The following is a 22499-nucleotide window of genomic DNA, read 5'->3' as shown; positions in this document are numbered from 1 at the left end:
AGCTGATCATGAGCACTTCAGCACCATCTCCTGCTCACAGCAAGTCACCTGCACTCTCTCAGTGTCACTGTGATCTATCTTCATGAGATCAGGAGGAGATGCAGAGTGCCTCTGACTCTGTCACTGCAGTCCCTTGTGGTGCATCAATGGCTCTACATCAAGGTAAGAATTCTGTAACACTCACTAGAAAAAGAAAACACAGCCATAAGACATGGAATTACTTAGCTCAGGATCTCAAAATGCACCATAAAAATTGGCTTGTGCTATAGTCCATGTTTTAACATAGGGGAAATTCAGCGTAGCATTTAAGAACTGGACTTGGATCTGGTTGTTTAGATTCGAAATCAAAACAGACCACTGTAAACACACTCCAGTGCTCTGCTCCTCCCATGACATTCAATCCTGCTAGGTGAGGCACCTGCTGTCTTAGATCCTCATGCAGACTGATTTGCCACAATAATACATGCAGAATTTTAGGTGTCTGCAAATTTACTCTAGCTAAGGATCAAGGAGGTAAGTTCACTGCCTGAACACTCTTTTGCTTCTGACATGAGCTGAAGCCGCTGATTCTCACAACACAGTTGCCAACTCTGAAAGCAGAGGATGAAGGCAACCTCTTTCAGAACAATTAAACACATATCAAGGCCTCTCCTGTGTGGTCCATCAAGGTTTTCCTTTAAATTGTCATCCTCATTTCTCATGGTTATAGCCATAATTTCACCAGAGTTCTTCCATTTATGTCTAGCTTTATTATCTCCTAATGTGTCTGTTTTTAAAGTGACATTTCCCCCTGTTCCAACTCTTCTCGTAATGATTATAATTAACAAACTTTGCATACCTGAAATCAGAGTAAGTCTGGAACAGAGAACATTTTGGAGATAAGGAAACAGAGAAAGTAAAAAATTGAAAGGGGCTGATTGGTTTCATTCGTAATAAGAGAGCCAATGTTTCCCCTTCTGTGGTTAAAATTGCTCCTGTTGGGAAAGGAAGTAGTGGGACCTACACAGAAAAAGGCAGATTTGGGAGGAAGCCAAGAACGAACTCTTGTATCACATGTACAATGCAGAGACGCTTCTCAGATTCATGAGAACAGCACACCATTCAGACACCATTTAAAACTACTGCAGAGAATGGCTTTAGGACAGACAATCACATTTTCATGAGTCAAAACCTGCTTAGGAGATATATTGCTTTGTGGGATCATCTGATCAGATGGGGAAAGAAACAGCCAGCTGCTGCGAAGGGTTTGCCCAGACTGGATATCCCCAGGCCTTAAAGAAACGAGTCAAATTCCTCCTGACCAGATATGAAAATGTTTCTGCCTGCAGATTCATTTTTGAGTCATCATCATCTGGGAGCTCAGTCATATTTTGGTGTTCAGAAAATATCTTGGTGAAGGCTTCCTATGCAAAGGCCTCTTGCAACTATGAATCACAAGTGACACAGTACAAAATACATGCATGGAAGTTTACAATTATTCTTCCTGCATTCTTAACAAAATCTTGTATTAAATTCAATTCTTGATCTTTTCATGGGGTGTTTTTCTTTTTTTTAAGTGTAGCTACCCCCAAATTTTTAAGTGCCTACTGAAGAACCAAAGCAGCCCTTTAACAACATCAGATGATTCAACAAACTCATCTGTCTACTATTCACACAAAACCAAAAATCAAGTACTTATATAAGTGCTCTTCATCCTGAAGGGCAGGACTGTGCTCACAGGCTTGATCCCTACTTTTTTTCCCCCCAACTGTTACAAGTGTTCAAAACAAAACTGATAAAAAATATCAACCCACCTCTCCATGCTTATAAGTATGCATATTTAAAATATCTCTTCATACTTAAAATATGTAAGACTCTCCTCACAGCACAAAATAGAGGGTCCCTGCCTAGAGACTGCACAGTTGATGTATCAGTTAACCCTGGCTGCTACTGAGTGGAATTGCACCACAACACTGAAAGACTGGCTTGAATGTAGTATTAGGGGAAAAAAGAGAAAGAAAAAGAAAAATAACTATTTTCAGTGATCAGAAGTCACCCTTGGTACTGCCCAAAGGCTGTGGTTCACTATTACATCTCAAACCAATGCATTCCACAGAGCAATGAGCCTTGCACTGTGCTGTGATCACAAATGACTCAAAACAAGCACATTTTCTGAGGACTGCTTCAAAAACTTTTCCCTGAAGCTCTGGTTCTCCTGCCTAAGTGTGCTACTTGGAGACAGATCAGGACTGACTCATGTTGATTTGTGGAATCCTGTGAGCTGGCACATGTACACAGGGCTGGAGACTAAGAGTCAACAGACAAGATGATCTGGGGTAGGGATCAAATGGTTGCAGGAAGTGAGGAAAGGAAAGAAGCTTCCCTGGATTAAAATAATAAATCTGTAAATGTGTTGTAAGCTTAATTTACCTGCAGATCCATGGTCTTCCTCACTTGATTTCAGATGTGCCTCATCACAAGGGGCCTGCCTGGCAACCAGTGGAATATGTCTGACCTTGGTCACCACCACAGGACCCAACACTGACCTGAGGACTGATTTCCATGCTTGACCTCAGACCTTCCTCATCCCTGGAGACTTGCCCAGCTATCTAGCCCCTGGATGCTGTGCCAGGTGTGCCCTGCTTGCCCCACTCAGGTGCTGTGGCTGGTCCCCAGCTGTCCTGCTGGCTGTGTGACTGCAGCTGACTCCTGGCCACCGGCCCTCGGGGAGCAGCCGCCTCCACTGTGCCCTCACAGTGTCTGTTGTACCACAAAGCAAATCAGGAACTGGGATTCATTTTATTTTGTTGGTTTTTTTAGGGAAGGCAGATTCTTGTCAGTTTGTTTTAGTAAAGTAGCTCTTTACTATTGAATATTATGGAAATATGGAATATTATTCCACAGCTCACTTGAGCTTTGGGTAGCATTTGCTGCTGATGGCCACCATTACTTCTTCACTGTATTTATCATCACTTTGGTTCCAATTTTGCTGTTTTTCATGCTGTTTGTGAAAATCCTCTTTTTTCAGTAAAGATGAAGTTACTGTACTCCTTAACATCTTCCATGAGCTCCTCGGTATTGCTGACAACCATAACCAGCTTTAAAAGTCATGTTCCAGTAGCTTTTCATATAATTTAGTTTATCTTTGGTTCTTTTTCCTTCAGGGACAATTCAACAGGCTAAACTGGTTCCTCATAGCTCCAAAGTAGTGCAGGAGGGATACAGAGCCATTCACATATTTGAAGTGGTGCTACACTCCACTTGTTTTAGCAAGTCTGAGAGAAGCAGGAAGAGTTTTATATGTTGGGTCACACAGTGCTGCCTGGATCTGCGCAGAGGATCTGCAGTGTCTGTGCAAATCTTTTTATCTTATGAGATTATAGGTTATCTTATAGGCTATATAGGTTATCTTATGAGAAGGAGCCACGTAAATCAATCCAGAAGCAACTGATAGGTAATCTCAACACAATTGTTGAAGAGCCACTGAGAGATTACAACTTTACTGTTGGATTCAGAGCTGTATGAGGCCAGATATGATGATTGATTAATAAAATCCTCCTGACAGAAAGACATGTTTAGAGAAGCAAATGCAGTATGGAAACACAAGACCCACTTTTCATGGAATCATGGAATGGTTTGGGTTGAAAGGGACCTTCAGTGTCATCTAACTGCATTGAGCAGGAAGATCATCAGATCAGGTTGCTCCAAGTCCCATCCAACCTGATCTTGAATGTTGTCAGGGATGGGGCATCAACCAGCTCTGGCTCTGGGCAACATGTGCCAGTGTTTATACTTGGGCCAGCCTCTCTTGAATCAGTTCTACTTGACTGACGTGAATCAAGCTGCTGTGAATTATTGAGTGTTGCCCTGGCCAGCTGATGAATTTATCAGTTCAAGTGGTAGAAAACACTTCTAGTGCTATAGTCAAGTCCTACTGAGAAAAGTGCAGCACTTGAACAAAGATTAACTGAAAATAATGCTGAGATTTGGCCTTTAGGAGCCTCCTCATCAGCCATAACAAACTTCAGTTCCACTAGCCTAGTGAATTGTCTTTCAACAGCAGATTTCTGCAATGACAGACAGCCAAATGCTGCTTACAACCAACTCTGCCCCCTACCACTGCCCTCACTTCCCCACTAATGGAAGCAATCCTATGCCTGCTAACACCAGGGTCTTATTACACAGTAGGCTGCCTATGTGTCTGTTGCATGCCTTAATTCAAGTTTCGAAATCTCCTTTGTCCTGCCTAAACCAGCTACCTGTGTTTCCCTTCTTTCTGCTGCAATTAGAATAAATTCACTCCCACAGCAACAAGATGGTACATGATTACATGGTACACATCATTTGGTGGCCAGCCTCCCTTCACTGGGTTTTACAGTGTCACATTCAGCAGCAGAATATGCTACTTTTGCATACAAGCTCTTGACATTCACAGAAGATTCTTACTCCCTCCAGCAGTCTTCTTGGATATGGTGGAATTGATCTGCTGATTTGAGGATCTTGCGTATTTCCCTTACAAATATCCATCACAGATACAGACAAAATGTCCTAATTATTATACTTGCCATGAGATATCTGGACATCTGCCACCACCCTTTCTGGCCTTGGAAAATGTTGCTGGGATGGCTGCTGGCCTGGCAATTGCATCCATCATCTTGATGCAGATGGGAAGCAGACTCTCTGGGCTGCCCATGTGGTGTACATCAGCAGCTGGTACTGTCAGGAGGATGTTCTAGTGGCCAGTTCAGCCCAGGGAGCCGCTACTGACAGATGGTTCAGAACCAGGCAGAGATGTCAGTTCCCCCTAATCCAGCATTCAGGTGAAAAAAGGCAGCCAATTTGAAAATAACTTTTAAATGTGAAGAAAGAGGACGATCACCACAGGTAAACCCCTTTGCATGGCCTTAGAAACAATAAATTGGATGTAGACAATAATCTGGATGTAACTGTGTTTTACTGAATCACAGGGAGATCCTGGGATGCTGGCAAGGGCTTCAATCATCTTTGGTGACCTCATGTCTGCTGCTGCTGAGAGCTGATGATATTCAGTTTTTAATATCAAGCCATGTTAAAGGTGTCTCAGACATACTTACACTGGGAACATGGAAAGAGATTAATCCCTAATTGAAGGTCTTATCAATATACTTTCTGGGCTAAGAAATGCAAAGCTTAATGCAAAGGTTTTCTTGGGACATTACATATTTTAACATTTTCTACACACATGACCACAAAAAAAATCAAAAACCAGAAAAGCAGGAAAATATGGGTAAGCCATAAATGCAGAAATGCCTCTTTACTACAGCTAGGTTTTGGCACCACTTACCAAGCCTGAAGAATGGAAGCTGCACAGCCTCTTTAACTGTGACTGATATTTGGCCTAATGTGCCCTCCTTTGGCACTATATATGAGGCCACACCACAGACTAGAGACTTTCATGGTGTTTTTTTTCAACTTTGAACAACTTTACCACCAAGGCAACTTCTATTGAGGTCATTAGGGCATGGAGACATGAAAACAGGACCACAAAACCTGTGAGTCTACAGTGATTTTTTTTTTTTTATTTATTTATTACAGATACATAAGGAATAGGCTGGGACTAGTGCGCTCTTAGGCTAAGCATTAACATGCTTGCCAAAACCCTTAACAGCTGAGCAATTATGAAAGAGCTGGGAGTAACATGAACTTTTATTGTATCTGGAAAAGGCTGGCCCTCTGTCTTGATGAACTGTTGTCTTCCTTCTCTCTGCTCCCTCAGGCTGCCAGCTCAATGCCTGTATTTTAACCTTTGATGAGTCCACAAGCTAAACCATTACTGACTACAATCAATTCACCTCCCTGTTTCCACTCTCTCATCTTCATTGGCATGTATCTTGCTGTCAGGCTATGGCTGAAGACAGCTGAAACTTATAATTGACTTACTCACATAAAGATGGACGCTGGGTCACACAGTCAGAGAATGTAGAAAGAAATCTACAGCATTTCAGTATCAACTATGCATTATATAGCCTGTATATAAGCATTGTAAGGCCACTTTCACAAAAGGTGCTGTGAAGTTCTGCGCAATAAGAGGAATTAAAAATTAGGAATTTTAGGGTAACAAAAATAATTATGAAAATCTCATGTTACTGCGATTATAATGTAAAAATAGAGTGTTGTGGAGGTTACTATTTGCTTTAAAGATCTCTATTCCCATGGTAAAGTCCTTGAAACTGGTCCAGCGACTGCTCCACCTAGAAAACTTCCATTTCATCACAGAAAGGTTCTGTAGCAACTAAATCGACTTAGAATTACATTCTTCCTGAGGTGAAGCACCTGGAACAAAGCTCACTGATTATTTAACCCTTCAAAAGACAGCTTAGGTGGTTGCTGATCTGCTGATCCCTGTTGAAATTCTGTTGGGGCTGGCCTCCACTGGCAGCAAGAACCTGAAGAATCCAGCATAAATTCAAGCACATAGTGAGCTATCATGTAGCATACAAGGAGAATAAGATAGGCCATAGCTAGTATAAGAACCAGGATTTAGGTAGTTTTCCTTTATGGTCTATAGGATCTCATTGGATCCTGTTCCCAGCTGGGCAGAGAGGACAGTTCCACAGACAGCTCTTTCTTGATAGGCCATCCCCAGGCTGTAAAGAATGGAGCCAAATTCTTATTCACCTGCTGAGAAAACTTCTGTGCCCACAAGTTCATCTTAGAAGTGTTGTCTTTTGGGATCGTGCACATTTTCTGGTAGTCAGAGAAGAGGTGGGTGAAGGGGTCCCAACCAAACCCTTCCTGCAGCTGATGAAAAAGAATACAGCATACAAATAGTTAAGTTATCATTTCACTGGCATTATTCCTGTGTTACACACAGTAGAAAACTCCACGGGTTTCTGCAGTGTCTTTTAGAATGAATGTATATTTAGATGAAATCATCTAGGCTTTTCAGGCTTCAGAGCATAACTAACAGCACTAATGTACAGAAAAATACTTCCCCATTACACTGATCTCCCAAAACAAACAGAGATCAAAGATACATTGGGAGTAGCCAGAAGTGTCAGCAACCTATTATACAAGCTGCTGCTTTGGAGACAGTGAAAGCAGTATCAGAGGGGACACTGGCAGAATAGCTGGAAAGAAGGGGCACAGGAGAACAAGGAGCATTGAGAAAACAAGAGGGAGAGATTATGAACAGGGTATGCTTTGCCTAAGAATAAGAACAAAAGGAATTCATACAAAAGAACTGCTGCTGCAGAATTAGAACTGTTCTTCCGTGCCACATTTATTCCAGCAGTCCTGTTAGTAATCAAGCAGGAGATGAGACATCCCAGCCTACAAGCATGGGTGAGGCAGTGGCCAAACTGGTAAGGTATTGTGGGAAAATTTCTCCCCTTAAAACTGTTCCTTCTGTATAAATATTTTGTTATTGGTTGCACCAAAAATCCCCAGAGGATGACTCTTCAGCTTGAGAATGCAGATGCTTTTCTGGGATGTGGAGAAGTCAGGATTAATACTCCTCCAGTAAATATTCTTTTCCTCATATGAAGCGTGAGAGCTCTCAGACAAGGTAGCTGAGGGACACTCATCTCACAGCAGTCAGTAGCTTAAGCCATCATAATGGACATCTGCTTTGAACTCCCCAGTTAAAATCAGGCTGAGTGCTCTCTCCATTAGGCTAATAGTTTCTAGGAGGATTAAGGGAAAAGGAGAATCTGTCTTGCATGCTTCCCAAGAGAATGCATTTCAATCTAGGATAGGGTTCACTTTTCAGAGTCTCAACCACAGTGAGGGATTCAGTTCTGTGTGCAGGAGGATAGGCTGAGCCCATCCTCTTGCTACTCGATGGACTACACTGGCTCCACTCAGTGCACTGGATGATATGAACACCCTCCTCTCTGTAAGCTTCTTAAAAGGCCATGTAATTCACCAGGAGACTGTTCAAAGTCTGGCTTTCCTAGACACTTCACAGTGCCAAGGTTTTTTGACAACTAGCCCACCATCCCACAGGAAATCTGCTGTGGATTAAAGAGCTGTGCCCAATTTTGATCCTCCTTTTCCCATGTTGTATAACAAGCAGCAGTTCCTGTTTCTCTTCCAGGGAGAAAGATTAGTACATTGCACTGAGCTATCTCCCTGGGTGGCTAAGCCCAAATCTGACAAAGGAAGGTTTTCAGGAGATGTGAACTTTGGGCACTCTGCCTCTTTACCTCTCAGGTGTGTTCTGGGCCCAAGATAAACCCTCTGACAGTAATCAAACACTTACAAGGCTTCACAACTACAGTCAGCAGGCTGCAGACATCCCTCTGACACAGGCTTCAGTGACTGCACTAGGAACACACACACGTTTCCCCTGTTACCTGCAGGTATGTCTCCAGAGCAGTCCACATGTTCCAGTCCTTTAGCTGAGCACCTTTCTTCAGATAGTCTTTCATCCTTTCCTTCCGGCACTGTGGCCTGAGTGCCTGATGGGCCTCATGCCTGGGAATGCCCAGCACCTCCTCATGCACATAGACAGACCAGAGGTTGCACGTGGCCTCTGTGGTGTGAGGGGGAAATTCCCACGCCTGCTGCTGTTGATTGTGTCCCAGCTCATGGATGGGACCCCAAAGACCAGTAGTTTGCATGTGCTGCACGTCTAACATCTCCTTCACTGAATCCAGGTGGCCCATGATGGGGTAGCCAGCATGCATCCAGCCTGCAGGACAGACAGGTAGCAACACACATCATTAAGTGCTCACCTCAGTGCTTCTTAGATGTAAATTATTATTGGGTTTTTTTTTCATTTCTCTAGTGCCTTTCCTCCATCTCACAAATAACACTTTTTTATTTCCACGAATGACCAACTTTTCCCAGTGTGACAGAAGGAAATACATCACGTTTCACCCTAACAGACAGTCACCCTTAAACAGTCAAACAAGTAAAGGCAGGATTGAACCATCAGTCAAGTGCAGTTTCGCCTGCTTTCCCTTTTTATATACAAATGTACACTCATGGTTGGACTGAGACTGAGGTTTTAGAATGAGGAGAAAAGCCTGACCACTCAGAACACACCTGAACTCCCCCAGGCTGAGCACAGTTGACACCAACCATGCAATGATGTGATTGAGCACCATGGCACTCCTTGAGTGCTCCTATGGAGAGTGTGGATACTGCAGGCCTGCACTCCAGTGGTCACTGGTGTGGATGAGACAGATGGAAAACAGTTTGTCATGCTTAAGGACTACAAAGCCTGTCATACTTAAGCCTGTTCTTAACCCTGAAGGACAGCTATTCCATAAACAACTTCCCAGCAGGTCACTAGGCAAGAAACATGCACTGCAAGGGATTTTACTTATGCCTTTTTGGTGTCTTCTTCCCTAATTGCTCCTCCTGGAAGATTCCCAAAACTTCATGCAAGAGCAATGTCCCCAAATTCAAATACCTGTTTTAGCAGGGCATAAGCAGCCCTTTACACAGAGGGAGCCTGGTGAATGAACAGGAATCGCAATCCCCTTCCTGCAGGAGTTAGTGAACATAGAACATGAATGGCCTGGAACTAGTTTCTGCAGGAACTAGTGAAGATCTTGAGATTCCTCCTTTTTAATAAGAGGGATATATGCAATTAGCAACCACTAGCACCCAAAAAGTTCAGATCCAGAAATGTGAGTGAAACCATTTAGTCCATTCAAGCACAAAAAAAAATTATGTCTGTAGACTATGGTATTTTTAACAGGCATTTGCTCGGCATAGCAGAACCTAACACTCCCAAGATGTGCCACAAATTCTTTCCATTGTAGCTTAGCAAAAGTTTAGGGCATCAGGATTCATGCCAAGCCCTTGTCTCATTGTGGGACGATGAATTTAACCATGATGAATTTAAGTTATTTTTTTTAAAACTGAGCAAAATGTTTATTGCAAAGTTCCATGTTTACTATATAATTGATTCTTGATCACTCAGTTCATAACTGGAAAAGCTGGAGTGGGGGAACATCAGCTGCAAAAATACACACTGCTGGTCTTTGACAGCAATACTGGATCTGCTTCCAGATGTGTGCCATCATCTCAGGCACACATCTTTTTGGGCTAAGCTTTGCCCACAATAACCTTTGTGGAGCGCACCTCCAGCAAGTAGGCACATGGAGGTTTAAAAATTGTCACTGAACACATGAGAACAGTCCTGTGGCTGAGCCAGAGAGAAAATAGAAATCAGGTCACTGCTTCCCAGCTGTACTGGCTCTGCAGTGCATTCAGGAGGGAGGACGGATAACTGCATGTGAGCTAAAGCCACTGCAGTCAGCAGCTCTGCATCGTAACACACCCCAACAGCTGAGGAGACACCACCAGTTTCGAGAGCAGGGAGGCATCTGGAAAGGTCAGTATGTTTTTCAAGCCCTGCCTTACCACATTTCCACCCTGATGGAGTAGCTCACAATTATGCAAGGGTCACAGTCATTTAACACCTCACATATGTTCCCAGTCTGGTTTTAGCAAAATAACCTTGAAGGAACAGACATTGCTGCTAGAGGCCACTTGCCTCTTAGCCCCAGAGAAGGCCATATGGCATTGTACCTACCACATGAAATCTGGACATCTGTTACAATCCTCTCCGGCCTTGGGAATTTTGCTGGCACGGCTGCCAGCCTGCTTATCGCCACCATGATCTCGTCCCACAGGGTCAGCAGCGGCCGCGGGTCCTCCATGTGGCGGATGCTGTCAGAAGGCACCGTCAGGATGAGGTTCTCAACAGCCAGCTCCGCCCAGGGAGCAGGGTAGTGCCGGATGCAGGCCTCCCACTGCCTTTCACAGGTCTCCCCTACAGCAGCAACACAGAACACCAGTTAAGCACAATTCTGACTTTTGAGCATTCTCACAGAGGTCTCAGAGAAAGAGAGCAGGTCATGAAAATTTCTTGGAAAACAGTATGCGGTAGTTGCATGACTGCGGGTGGTGGCTGTTAAACAGCCAGTGCTCAATCTGTTCTTGAGAAGCCTCCTCAGGCTCTTTAATAGGTAGGGAACAGAAAAGGACTGGCATATAACAGAGCAGCATAGCAAGAACAGATCCCTGTTTTGTGTCAGAGAGCAAGAAGCATCAAGTTTCTCCAGTGTCTCGTTTCTTTTTGTCCAGCAGAGTTGCTGTTTCACATAACAATGCTGGTTCCATTCAGTTTGACAGGGAGAGAGGAGAGGAGGGGAGGGGAGGGAAGAGGAAGAGGAAGAGGAAGAGAAGAGAAGAGAAGAGAAGAGAAGAGAAGAGAAGAGGACTGCTGGGAACATGGGGAATTCAGTGGAGATGTCTTGTAGGATCTAGAGATGGCCATATGAGGGCACAGTAACGCAGGCAGAGCACAAAGCATCCTTTGCTGCGCAGAGATCAGTCTCCCTCTCCCTAGCACAATGGTTTCCATCAGAGATAACAACTCCAGCTCCAAGAAATGTTGCTGTGGACAAAGCCTGCCCATTTTGTGAAAGTTCTTTCACCTACTCCCTGCCACGCAGCAGGTTCAGAGTGACTTACTCAGAAGCAGAGATTCATAAATTGTAGAATAGTTTGGATTGAAGGGATCTTAAAGATCACCTGTTTCAACCCTCTTGCTATGAGCAGGGGGGACATCTTCAACTAGATCAGGTTGCTCAGAGCTTTGCCCATTTGACACTGAATGTTTCCAGGAATGAAGCATCCATCAACACTTCTTTGAGCAAAGTCATTTTAGTGTTCCACCATCCTCATTGTAAAAAACTTCCTTACACATAGCCTGAATCAATCCTCTTTTAGTTTAAAACCATTGCTCCTTGTCCTACTGCAACAGGTCCTTCTAAAGGGTCTGTCCCCATCTTTCTTGGACTTGCTCTTGGTGAAGCTGTGCTGGCTGTTCCAAATCACCTCCCTGTCCTCCACGTGCCTTAGCATAGCATCTAGGGAGGGCTTGTTCCATGATCTTTCCAGGCACAGAGCTGAGGCTGACAGGTTGGTGATTCTTGGGGACCTCCCTTCCATCCTTCTTAAAAATTAGTAGAAAGATGGGAATCCCAGAGGACAACATAGTAAGGAAAATAAATCTGGATATACCTAAATCAAGCCATTTCTAAGACCTTCCTAAGCACAGGACCATCCTTCCTTTCAGTCACTAGGACAATGACATCTGTGAGCAGCCCTCAGGCAAAAAACACCAAGGTAAACAAACCTACCAAGCTTGAAGAAAGGAGCTCTGACTGCCCCTTCCACCGTGATGGGCACTTTGCCCAGGACACTCTTTGCTGGTACTACGATGTAAATGAGGCCACCCCAGAGGCAGGAAATGGATTGTTTCTGGCAGGCAACATCACAGGTGCGGATTACCACTGGTGCCCGTTTCAGCTCCTTGGCTTTAGAGAGGTCATCCGTGTGACACCCAACCTGCACCTGGCAAGCAGAAGTGTAGGAACAGCTGGTCAAAGGTGTGCCAGTGTGACCTGGCAGACTGACCTCAGCACCCGCTGAGCTCTCCACTGCAGCGCTGTCCCGGCACAGCACGCGCACAGAAGCAGCCTTCTGACTCCAGCCTGGTCCCATCTCAGTATTACAGCTCTCCTCCCACTAGTCCTGGCTCAAGCGCATCCTTCACCAGCAGGTCAGAGTCCTGCAGTGACTTCTTCCACTGCACTGCACTTGTACTGATCATTCCTCCACCCTTCCCCAGCATCAGAGTCACTTCCTATAACATGATTTGGAGAGATGTGGTCATGACCGGCTTCTTTTATTGTGCCTCCTCCTTAGAGCTCTTATAATAAAACAGACAGCATGTGGCTGCAGGATCAGACAGAAGCACCTGAGTTAACTTTGCATTTCAGCTTCAGGGAGGTCACTGCAAAAAATATCCAAGCAGGTAAGGATTTGCTTCTATTGTATTTTGCAGAGAACAGGATCCCAAGTAACAGTGCCTATCTCGTCTGGATACATCTACATGAGCAGCAGTGACAGCACTGTCAAAGGAATTTATGAGAGATCTGGAGAGATGGAATCAAGTTTGGTTCATAGAAGGGCCCAAGTACTTATCCTGGACCTGAAAATCATCTTGATCAGGTTTTCCTGCACCATAACAGAACAAAAACCAGCAGCCCTCAAGCAGCAGCCACACTCAATTACCCCACCAGCACACAGAAAGGGAGGAATGCAGAAGAAAAGCTTGAGGACACAAGGTGAAGAAATGATGACAAAGCATTTAAAGTGCCACAGGGTGGCAGCAGTAGGAAAGGGCGGGAAAGGCAGAAAAAGCCATAAAGGAGAAAACCCTTCCCAGTGCTATTTTTGAGCGCTCACCCGACAAATATACCAGTGTAAACCAAGGCCAAGGAGAGAGAGTTTACCTTCAGACCAGCACCGACCACCAAGCAAGGGCACGTTATCACTGCTGTGTGACCTTCGGGGAGGTAGAGCCCTGTGCTTCTCCAGGCTGTCTTTCCTAAAATGTAACAGAACACAGTCCCTGAATAGTCAAGCACTTCTTTCTCCCGAGCATTACAGATCCTGGAGATTTCAAGCTGCAACAGGAGAATCATCTTCCGTCCTTTCCTTTTCCCTTGCTCTACACTCACAGAACCATCTCGCATTTACCCAACTTGTCAGAAATACAGTTTCAAAGAAATGAACAAAATCATCACACCATTAGCAAGCAAGCCCATCCAGATTTACATTTCTGGAAACCACAAGCTTAAATGTGCTTAGTAATATCTTCTAAAAATTCAAAGGGAAAAAAAAAGAAAAAGAAAAGAAGCCAAAACCTCAACACTTCCTACACTTAGACCCTCTTATCCTAAAGACCTTGTAAGAGGTGCCAGCTATGGTGGGATTACACAATTGAAGTTGCAATGGTCATAAAACATTTCCCAAATAACAGATTGATGGTGGCATTGCATTTTTCCTTAGTGACTGGAGAAAACTGGAGCCCACAGGAATTTTAATTTCTAGCTGACTGAAGTGATGAGAAAACCTCAAGAGACCATTCTGTGCTAGGTGTACCTGTAAGAAGGGTACCACTACAATTCAGCAGGTTTCTAGACAGTCTTCCCATGGAAATGCAAGTCTCCTCAGCAAAAATCTCTTTAAACACTTGCAATTTACAGAATTTACAGGGCAAAACTGATCCATCTCTACTGTACTGGCAGATTCCACTCCCTAGTTCTGACACAAAGTTTACTTAAGGCATATGTCAATCCAAACACCAGAAGACCTAAAAAGAGCTGAACTGTCATTAAGCACCCAACTTACAACCTTTCCTGTCATCCTAGACAGCAGAACCAGTTTTGTCAAGCAAAACCTAATCCAATGAACAATGCAAATTAGACTATATGACATTGTGTTACTGAGTTCACCTCAGTTTTACTGGATTTGTACCAAAGGCAATTTTGAAATGATGCTCAGGGTTTGCGAGCTTTTCTTTCTTTTTCGTTTATGTGAAATGATACAAATTCTGAGTATTTTCTGCTTTTGTCCTAACTCATTAATGTTAAAACCAGTGAGAAGTTTTTCTACAACTTTTCTCTCTGTACAGCCACTGCACTCAGACATTGGCACTCCAGAACAGCCTCCTTTATCTCATTGTAACAATTTGAAAATAACTCCTCTAAATCATATTCTAGTACCAAAAAAAATCTGTCCAGGGAACAAAAGTCACTAGTGGAATTTAACCCAGAATTTAAACATATCAGTTGTGAGCAGGATTCTCAGCAAGGTGGTACAGATGCAAGACCTAAGCTTAGACAAATAACTTATGGTGTATTTACTCAATACTTTGGCTTCAGTGGTGGTGTCAGCCCAAGAAGTTCCAACCGTATTTCCAGCCTCTTTCACCCCCAAAACCAGATCTTCCCTCCATTGTGCTGATACACCAAGCTGTGGGACTGTGCTATAACTCAGGATGAAATTACCTATCTAGATAACAAACTTTTTGTTTCTAACTCCCGCCTGTTTGTAGGATGGCTCCATAGATGGCTGTATCAGCACAACTATGGGAACAGCAACGTGCAGTGTGGAGTCCAGGGTTTCTCAGAGAAACTTTCTTGCCAAAACCATTGTGCCATGCAAGTGCCCTGTGGTACCACTTTTTGGGGGTTCTTCTACCAGTGCCTGTGCACCAACAGGGAGGAAGCAAGATTTCCATGGGGGTTTCAGGTGCTAAAATCAGGACTGGCCACAAAAGGAGCCTGTCTGCCACTGCACTGAGCTCAGTCTCCTCCGAAGCCCGAGGTGAAATTGCACATCTGTGCCCATGTTCAGGCACACACAGACACAGGCACACTGAGGGCAGGCATCCCAGTGATACCAGCAACAGGACACCTTGAGAGGAAGAGAGATAACTCACCTGGGTTTGTGCCATCGATTTCCACAGTGACAGGGAAGGCACAGCCCCCAGCAGCAGATTTCTGCACCAGGGCTGAGCTGTCTGTCATGGTGAGGGACAGCTCGGTGGCCATGCAGAGCAGCACTACCTCTTTGGAGTTGCTCTTGACGGGGCAGTGCCTGCTGACCTGCGGGATCCCGGTCCTCTTGAGCACTTTGGTCAGGATGCGGTGGAGCGAGGCGTACGCCGGGCAGTCGTGGGCTGGGATGTGCAGGAAGGCAGCGCAGTCCCGTGCCAGGGGGTGCAGCCAGCCCTTCAGGGGCTCCGTGAGCTCCTGATGCCCCTGCAGCTGCGTGCTGAAGAGCAGGAGCGCCCTGCGGAAGTGGTAGTGCTCCCCAGGCCCCACGGGCGGGTACTTGGCTGCCTGGCCGCTCTGCCCCAGGATGCTCAGCCCAAAGCGGTTCAGGATCCTGTTGCCAGGATAATTTGCCACGGCGGCTTTGCCAGAGTTCTGGGAAGCCCAGTACCAGGCCTGGCCCCCCACCAGCAGGCCACCTCCCTCTGCCACAAAAGCATGGATCCTCTCGGCTTCTCCGGCGCTGTAAGAAGTGCAGCAGTACACACTGATGTCACCTGCCAGCTGCGACACCTGCGACACCTGCGACTTCACCTCTGCCTGAGACAGCAGGCTACACAGCTTCTTCAGGCTGGGATCCACCCCCACCAGCCCCTTCCTCCCAGCATCCAGCCAGGAGACAGCATTGAGCAGGAATGTGGCCAGCTTTGGGGAGGACAGTTGGCTCTCATGGGTGGCCACCACCACGCGGCCGCGGCCGTAGCGTGCGGCAGCCAAGAGGCAGCGCTGGGAGCTGTCCAGGCACAGCGGGAAGGAGAGGGCTCCGTGCACCAGCAAGGTGGAGGGTATGCCCCCCGTCACCAAATCCAGCTCCGACACACCGCGCAGGAGGAACTCGGCGTCGAGGCTCAGGTTGGCCTGGTGCCTGCACAACCAAGAGAGTCCAGGTTAGCCCCCAGCCCAAAATCCTTGGCACAAAATGACTGGTGCCATAGCTGAAACTTAAGGAGTTCTCGATTTCACAGAATATTCTGAGTTGGAAGGATCACTGAGTCCAACTCTTAAGTGAGTGGTCCATATAGGGAACAAACCCACCTCCTTAACTCTATTAGTAGCACCATGTTCTAACCAACTGAGCTATTCTCAGTGGCCATCTTTGCCTCTTCTTGTTCCTTCATCCCAGGACATCATGCTGTCAGTTCTTCCGCTTAAAAAAAAAAAATCCATCAATGGCTCATTTTTCTTTTAAAGCCTCAGTTTAAAGCCAAGCAAATCTGTAGGAATCTCAGTCCTCATTTAAAAATTGGAATAAATAGGTCAAAAGGAAGCTTCTAGACCTCCGTCTTTGAAGAGCCACTTGAAAATCTAAATACACTGCAGAAGCTAAAAAATCAGACCCTTCATAGTTTCTAAAACTGCAGATTTAAACTGCACATAATGTGGGAATTGGCATATCTGCTTTAAGAAAAACTTTCGCTATTTGCCCCACCCTAGCCTTTATGAACTAGGCAAGCCCAAAAGATTTCTGTGCCTTTTCCCAAGCTCTGCCACTGTTGAGAACTGAAGAAAGGAGTGCTAGGACAGATGGGCTACACAGACAGGCAGACACACAGCTAGACAAATCATGAGTGACTGGAAGTTGAATTAGAGCCTTAACACATACACCTCACATTACCTCACATTGCCGGTCTCCACAATAAAAAGAGATTAGTCTGTGCAAGGCTCTCTTATCTCTGCTATTTTCATATAACTCCTGTGTGTCACTGTGGAGAAAGACATGCTGAATTACTCTTGTTTGCTTTGTGTACACTTTCCCCTGGTTCTGCCAAACAGTTTTCCCCCAACACCTGCGAAGGATCTGTTGTTATGTGGCCATTGCTTCCAACTCAGTGAGAATAAATTATGCTGCCTTTCTTCATGCCTGTAGGACAGGAATTAAATCTGCAGCTCTTCTTTGGTTATTACTTTACTGAGACCCTTTGTCACACAGAGCATGTGTCCAGGCATATGGCACAGCTCCTGTCTCAGACTGAAGCCTGATTCTCTGCACAGAAATCTGGCAAGAAGACTCAGATGTACACAGAAATTGGAGATGTAAATTTCTCTGTGGCTCTGGATTCAAACAAAACCCCCACAAAAACAACCTAAACAAGATGTAATACACCCTTAGTTACCATCTGAAGTCTCGCTAATTGCAATGTATTTTTTCTCTTCTGAATTCCCCACCCGTTTCCCTCTTCCATGCCCTGTGCATGAAGCAGTGGGAACATGCTTGTGCAGTGCAGGTGGTAACAAGAAGCAACCAGCAAATTTTAATTAAGCAACCTGATTTGTTAGCTGTGCCCTAAGCATTTCACTGAATTAAACAGCAGAGCTCTCTACTACCTTTACCAGAAAACAACAGAAACTATCAAATTCCATTAATTGTTTGAAAATATTAGAAATTTAGCACTCCACATCCACAAGGAAAGGGCTGTGAAGAAAAGACTTGCTGGGAGTTTTACTGTAATTGCTGTGGCTGTCGCTGCAGTGAAATGAAGCTGCCACACAGAGGAAGTGCAGCAGCACCAATGCTTCTTGGAAAACCTGCTGTGCCTTATGTAACTTAGCAGAAAATGGCAGGAGAAAGAGCCTGGCATAGCCACTGGCAAGGGGAGGAAGAGAGCAGGTCACCATCCAGGTCTCCAGTGCCTGGTCAGTTGTGCAATATGAGTCATAACAGCCCTGAGTTTTACACCTGACAATCCAGAACCCAAAGAGCCAGGCTGGAATCCCAAGCAAACTGAGATTTCTTGCCCACAGCCTGTTTCAGAAGCTGAGAAGGGAGGCGGCACGCAGCCTCAGCTCTGGCCAGCTCCAGGGCCTTACCTGCAGAAGCAAATTCCTGCAAGGAACAGGCTAAACAGGTTTAGCAGATGTCAGCCAGAGCCTGGCCCAGAGAGCTGTCGTTCTGCTTCATCTCCAACCTGGTTTACAGCTGTGGGAAAGTTGCCCTGAATGCAGGGATGTGTGGGGAGAGGACGAGGAGTTCCTCCTCCTGTCTCTGTTTTGCTGCATTTCACTCAAGTACACTTGATCAGACAGGCTGCTCTAAAAGATGGCTCCTCTCATTTCCTTCTCTGAGCATGGATTCCCTGGGCCTGGTCCTGCTGCCCTGGAAGCACTTGAAGATAGCATTCTTTCCAATTGTAAAGAATGGGAAAGTCCCCTTTAAATTGGAAGGCAACAATTCCATGCTGGTTATTAAAGAACCAGCATTCATCTTCACCCTCACCTCCCACCTCCCAAATCTTCTACAAACAACTCACCCACATAACCTAACTGGTGGTTTAAAGAGAGGGCAACTCAGGTACTCACGGGACAACTAATGGGATCTTGGGAATCTTCTTGGCGACTTTGAAGACACCTTTTTCCACGACGTTTCCTGTGAAGTACACTCCAGCCATGCTGGTCACCTGGTTCCCAGGGAATTCGAACAGCACCTTCTCCTTGCCGTGTTGACTGGCCCAGTACCAGGCTTGGCCTCCAACAAGCAGCCCTCCACCCCCTTTGACGAAGTCCACGATGCCTTTGGCCCGGGAGCTGTCATAGGCGTCCATACAGAACACCCCCAGGGACGGGCCGGGCTCTGCCCCCACCTGCACTCGGGTGCCAGCCTGGAGCAGCACCGGGCACAGGGAGTCCAACCGAGGATGAACCCCAACCAGGGCCTCGGGGCAAGGCTTGAGCCACCCCACGGCATTTCTGAGGAACTGGGAGAACTTGGGGCTCTTCAGGATTCCTTCATGGGAAACGACCACCATCCGGCCCTTCCCGTACTGCGACACCGCAATCAGGACCTGCTTCTTAGCGCTCAGGAGCACAGGATAGGCGTCCTCTCCAACAAGGAGCATCTCACAGGGAACAAAACCTCCAGTGAAGTCCCATAGCCCGACACCATCCACTAACTGCTCATAGGTGGCACAGGGTTGCATTTCCAGGACACTCCTATCTGGTGGAGAGAAGAACAACCTCCATTACCGTGAAGTTCAACAATAAGGAACAGCTGTAACAACCCCATGGAGCAAATTTTTTGTTGGCTAGTAGGAACTCCAAACAAAGAGGAGTCAGATTTGTGGATACAACTTTTTTGGGGATTTGGTTTGTTTGTAGTTTTGTCTGTTTGTTTGCTTGTTTTAGCTTTGTTATCATACTATTTACACATTTAAATAGAAGTGACAAGTATACCATGATTATGGGGACAAAATGACTGTTTCAACAAATTCTGTTATGCACCAGGGAGGAAAACGGGGAAATAAAGGTATTCACTGTCCCATTAACAATTTATTTGAAGAGGGAGAGTGCCAGAGGCTCCAGGAAGTCTACTAGGAACTTGTATGGTAGAGGTGGTTTACACAGGAACAGCCAGAAAATGAAAAGACTATCAACACAATGCACAGTATAATTAAAACATGTGGTTCACATTTTAGCTCCTAATTGGTTAGGTACAGAGCTACATGCTGTTGCTGCAACATGTTGTACTTTTCTACCTCCATTTAGGCACTATAAGCCTGTGCTTAGTATTAGGAGGTGCTGTGAGGGAGAGGAAAGTAAGGAAAAATGATGGAGATGACCAGCTTCCCTGCAATAACTGTGAGTTTAAAGCACACAGTACCCATGAGAGCACGTCTGGGCACAGGAGATTAATGACCCAGTTCCCTGATCCAAACTGTTTTAAATCTCAATAAAATAATTCCTCTTTCCCATAGCTTCGTTTCATCTGTTTTCCCACCTGTGAAGTAAGGAGAGTGTACTGACCTCAACTGCCAAGCCCTTTGAGGTCTCTGAGTGACACTGCTCTGTTAAGGCTCCCTCGGTTTGAAAGTCTGGCTCAGCTTTCTCCTGAAGTTGTCTTCTGCTGATCTGGGGCAGCTGCGGCTGTGCAAACAGGAAGGGTGTGAGGTATGAGACTCTGACCCAGTCCCACCCAGCTTGTGTCATTCAGGATTCAGGAGAGCGACACTGAGCACAACACCTACGGCAAGGGAAGGAGCCGCTCTGTAGGGGCGTGGACCTTTCCCTGGCAGCATCCTGTGCCGACACCAGGCTTCACACACACTTCACATTTGCCTACCCTGTAAGCAAACCCTTGTCATCCAAACACAGGAAAATTGCAAGTCCTGGAGAAGCTGCATCCTCAATCTGGATTTGTCACAAGACCCAGGGTCCTTGGAAACAGCAACCTGATGTAGAATGACAGTGCTGCTTATCCTCTCTGGTCATGCCTGGAAGTGCTGTTTTTCACCAAAACTATCAGGGGAGTCCACTATTCTATTGCATATGATTCATGAGTCAAAGCTGCTGATTAACATGGGATAAAAACTACGATGCCCAGTAACCAAGTGCTTGATTGCTGGCTTAGTCTGAGCCACAGTTTTGTGTCGCTGGGTTTGAAGAAGCCCTACATGTAAAGGCAAATACAAGGTCTTAAGTGCTTTAGGGTGTTTTACTACCAATCATGCGGCAAAGCAGTAACACAGCCTTGGAAAATACTGAAGGTTTTTTTTGGTGGTTTCTGTGGATTTGATACTAATGTACCTATGCTGACACACTGACCATGGTGCAAGGGAGAGGAAAAGCAGGTGGATAGTTTCAGCAACTCATATTAAGCTATACTATAGAATCACAACTACTGAATGGTTTGGGTTGGAAAGGGACTTAAAAGAACATATAGTTTCAAACCTTTTGCCATGGGCAGAGACACCTTCCACTAGACCAGATGCTCAAAGCCCCATTCAACCTGGCCTTGAACTCTTCCAGGGATGAGGCATCCACAGCTTCTCCGGGCAACCTGTGCCAGTGTCTTACCATCCTCAGCAGAGAATTTCTTCCTAACATCTAATCTAAACCTGCCCTCTTTCAAGCTATTCCCCCTTGTCCTGTCACTACATGCCTTTGCAAAAAGTCTCCCTCTCCAGCTCTCTTGTAGCCCCCTTTAGGCACTGGAAGGGGCTCTAAGGTGCTCCTGGAGCCTTCTCCAGTCTGAACAACGCCAATTCTCTCAGCCTGTCTCCATAGGAGAGGTCCTCCAGCCCTCTGATCCTTGGTGGCCTCCTCTGGACTTGTTCCAAGACGTCTCTGTTTTCCTTCTACTAGGAACCCCAGAGCTGGATGCATCATCCCAGGCAGGGTCTCACAAGAGCAGAGGAATCCCCTCCCTTGCCCTGCTGTTCATGCTGCTTTGGATGCAGCCCAGGGCACGGTTGGTTTTCAAGGCTGCCAATGCCAGGTCATGCTGGACTTCTGGTCAAACCAACACCCTCAAGTCCTCCTTGGCAGGGCTGCTCTCAATTAATTCTCCACCCAGGCTGTATTTGTGCTTGGGATTGTCCCTCAGTTACTTTACATGGGGACAAACCACAGGACTAGGTTTGATGTAAGATCAGCAAACTTCTTAGCCCCCACCTTTCTTATCACAGGATTGGAAAGCTAACATCCTAAGCTCTCAGCCTAGGAACACTCCTGCTCCCTGGCATTTATCCAGAACAAGGAGTGGCTGTTTTGGAAAGGATGTTAACTCTCTTGACTGAAAGCAATTGTGACCATACAACAGAATTCCCAATTCCTATGCAATCAAAATTTTTCTATTTAAATTGTATGAAGCATTTCAGAGTGGAGAGGAGAAGTGCACATACTAGACCCTGAGCAGACACAACTAGAGATGATCTCCTCTATCTAGAGAGAGAAGGGAGAAAATTCAGCAGGAACAGAGAACATACAGAGAACATGTCTAACAAGAATTGAAGGAAGCTGCAGAAGACTGAGCTGGCTGTCTCTCACATCAGTTAGGAGGAAACAACCACTAGACCTGGGCCCATACAGAAGGAAGACCTTGGCTCCTAGCTGCCTCCCCTCTTAACAGGGAAGCAAAAATTCTCCATGGCAGTGTCTCAAGACCAAGATTCTGAATTCCTTGTTTTCCATCCCACACCTTCCACCTCTCACCTCCAGAGAGTTCCTACTCCCCGCAGAGCTGAGACTAGTGTGAGAGTAGGTATTGGATCAAACATTTATAAACCCTACCAGGTGACTAAATCTATCCGTCTTTCTTCTGTCTGTGGAAAAGGGACAAAAATGTGATGAGAAGGTAATGGGGTTTCATTAAATGCAAACTTAAGATTTCATTAT

At 45.6% G+C, this 22499-nt stretch overlaps 1 protein-coding gene across 5 annotated transcripts in view; it reads right to left on the bottom strand.

Moving 5' to 3' along the window:
• Positions 1 to 100: 100 nt before the first annotated feature.
• The window catches only part of TCAF2 (TRPM8 channel associated factor 2), a 28459-nt gene continuing 6060 nt past the window's right edge, over positions 101 to 22499 (bottom strand). For 3 of the 5 annotated variants that reach the window (XM_041414140.1, XM_041414141.1, XM_041414139.1), the window contains 8 exons: positions 20130 to 20249; positions 18690 to 19323; positions 15278 to 16257; positions 13284 to 13378; positions 12126 to 12339; positions 10511 to 10750; positions 8316 to 8653; positions 5518 to 6759 (listed from right to left, as the gene is read on the bottom strand). In XM_041414140.1, the coding sequence (XP_041270074.1) occupies positions 6514 to 6759; positions 8316 to 8653; positions 10511 to 10750; positions 12126 to 12339; positions 13284 to 13378; positions 15278 to 16257; positions 18690 to 19306 (2730 nt within the window). In that variant the 5' untranslated portion in view covers positions 19307 to 19323; positions 20130 to 20249 and the 3' untranslated portion in view covers positions 5518 to 6513. Of the gene's footprint in view, positions 184 to 5517; positions 6760 to 8315; positions 8654 to 10510; positions 10751 to 12125; positions 12340 to 13283; positions 13379 to 15277; positions 16258 to 16427; positions 16492 to 18689; positions 19324 to 20129; positions 20250 to 22499 lie in introns of those variants that run through there. The other 2 variants (XM_041414142.1, XM_041414143.1) reach the window with 2 other exon arrangements.

The sequence above is a fragment of the Onychostruthus taczanowskii genome, unplaced genomic scaffold (assembly GCF_017590055.1).
Source record: "Onychostruthus taczanowskii isolate IOZ18803 unplaced genomic scaffold, ASM1759005v1 scaffold44, whole genome shotgun sequence".
NCBI classification, from domain to species: domain Eukaryota; kingdom Metazoa; phylum Chordata; class Aves; order Passeriformes; family Passeridae; genus Onychostruthus; species Onychostruthus taczanowskii.
This window is presented reverse-complemented; position numbering and strand designations above follow the sequence as displayed.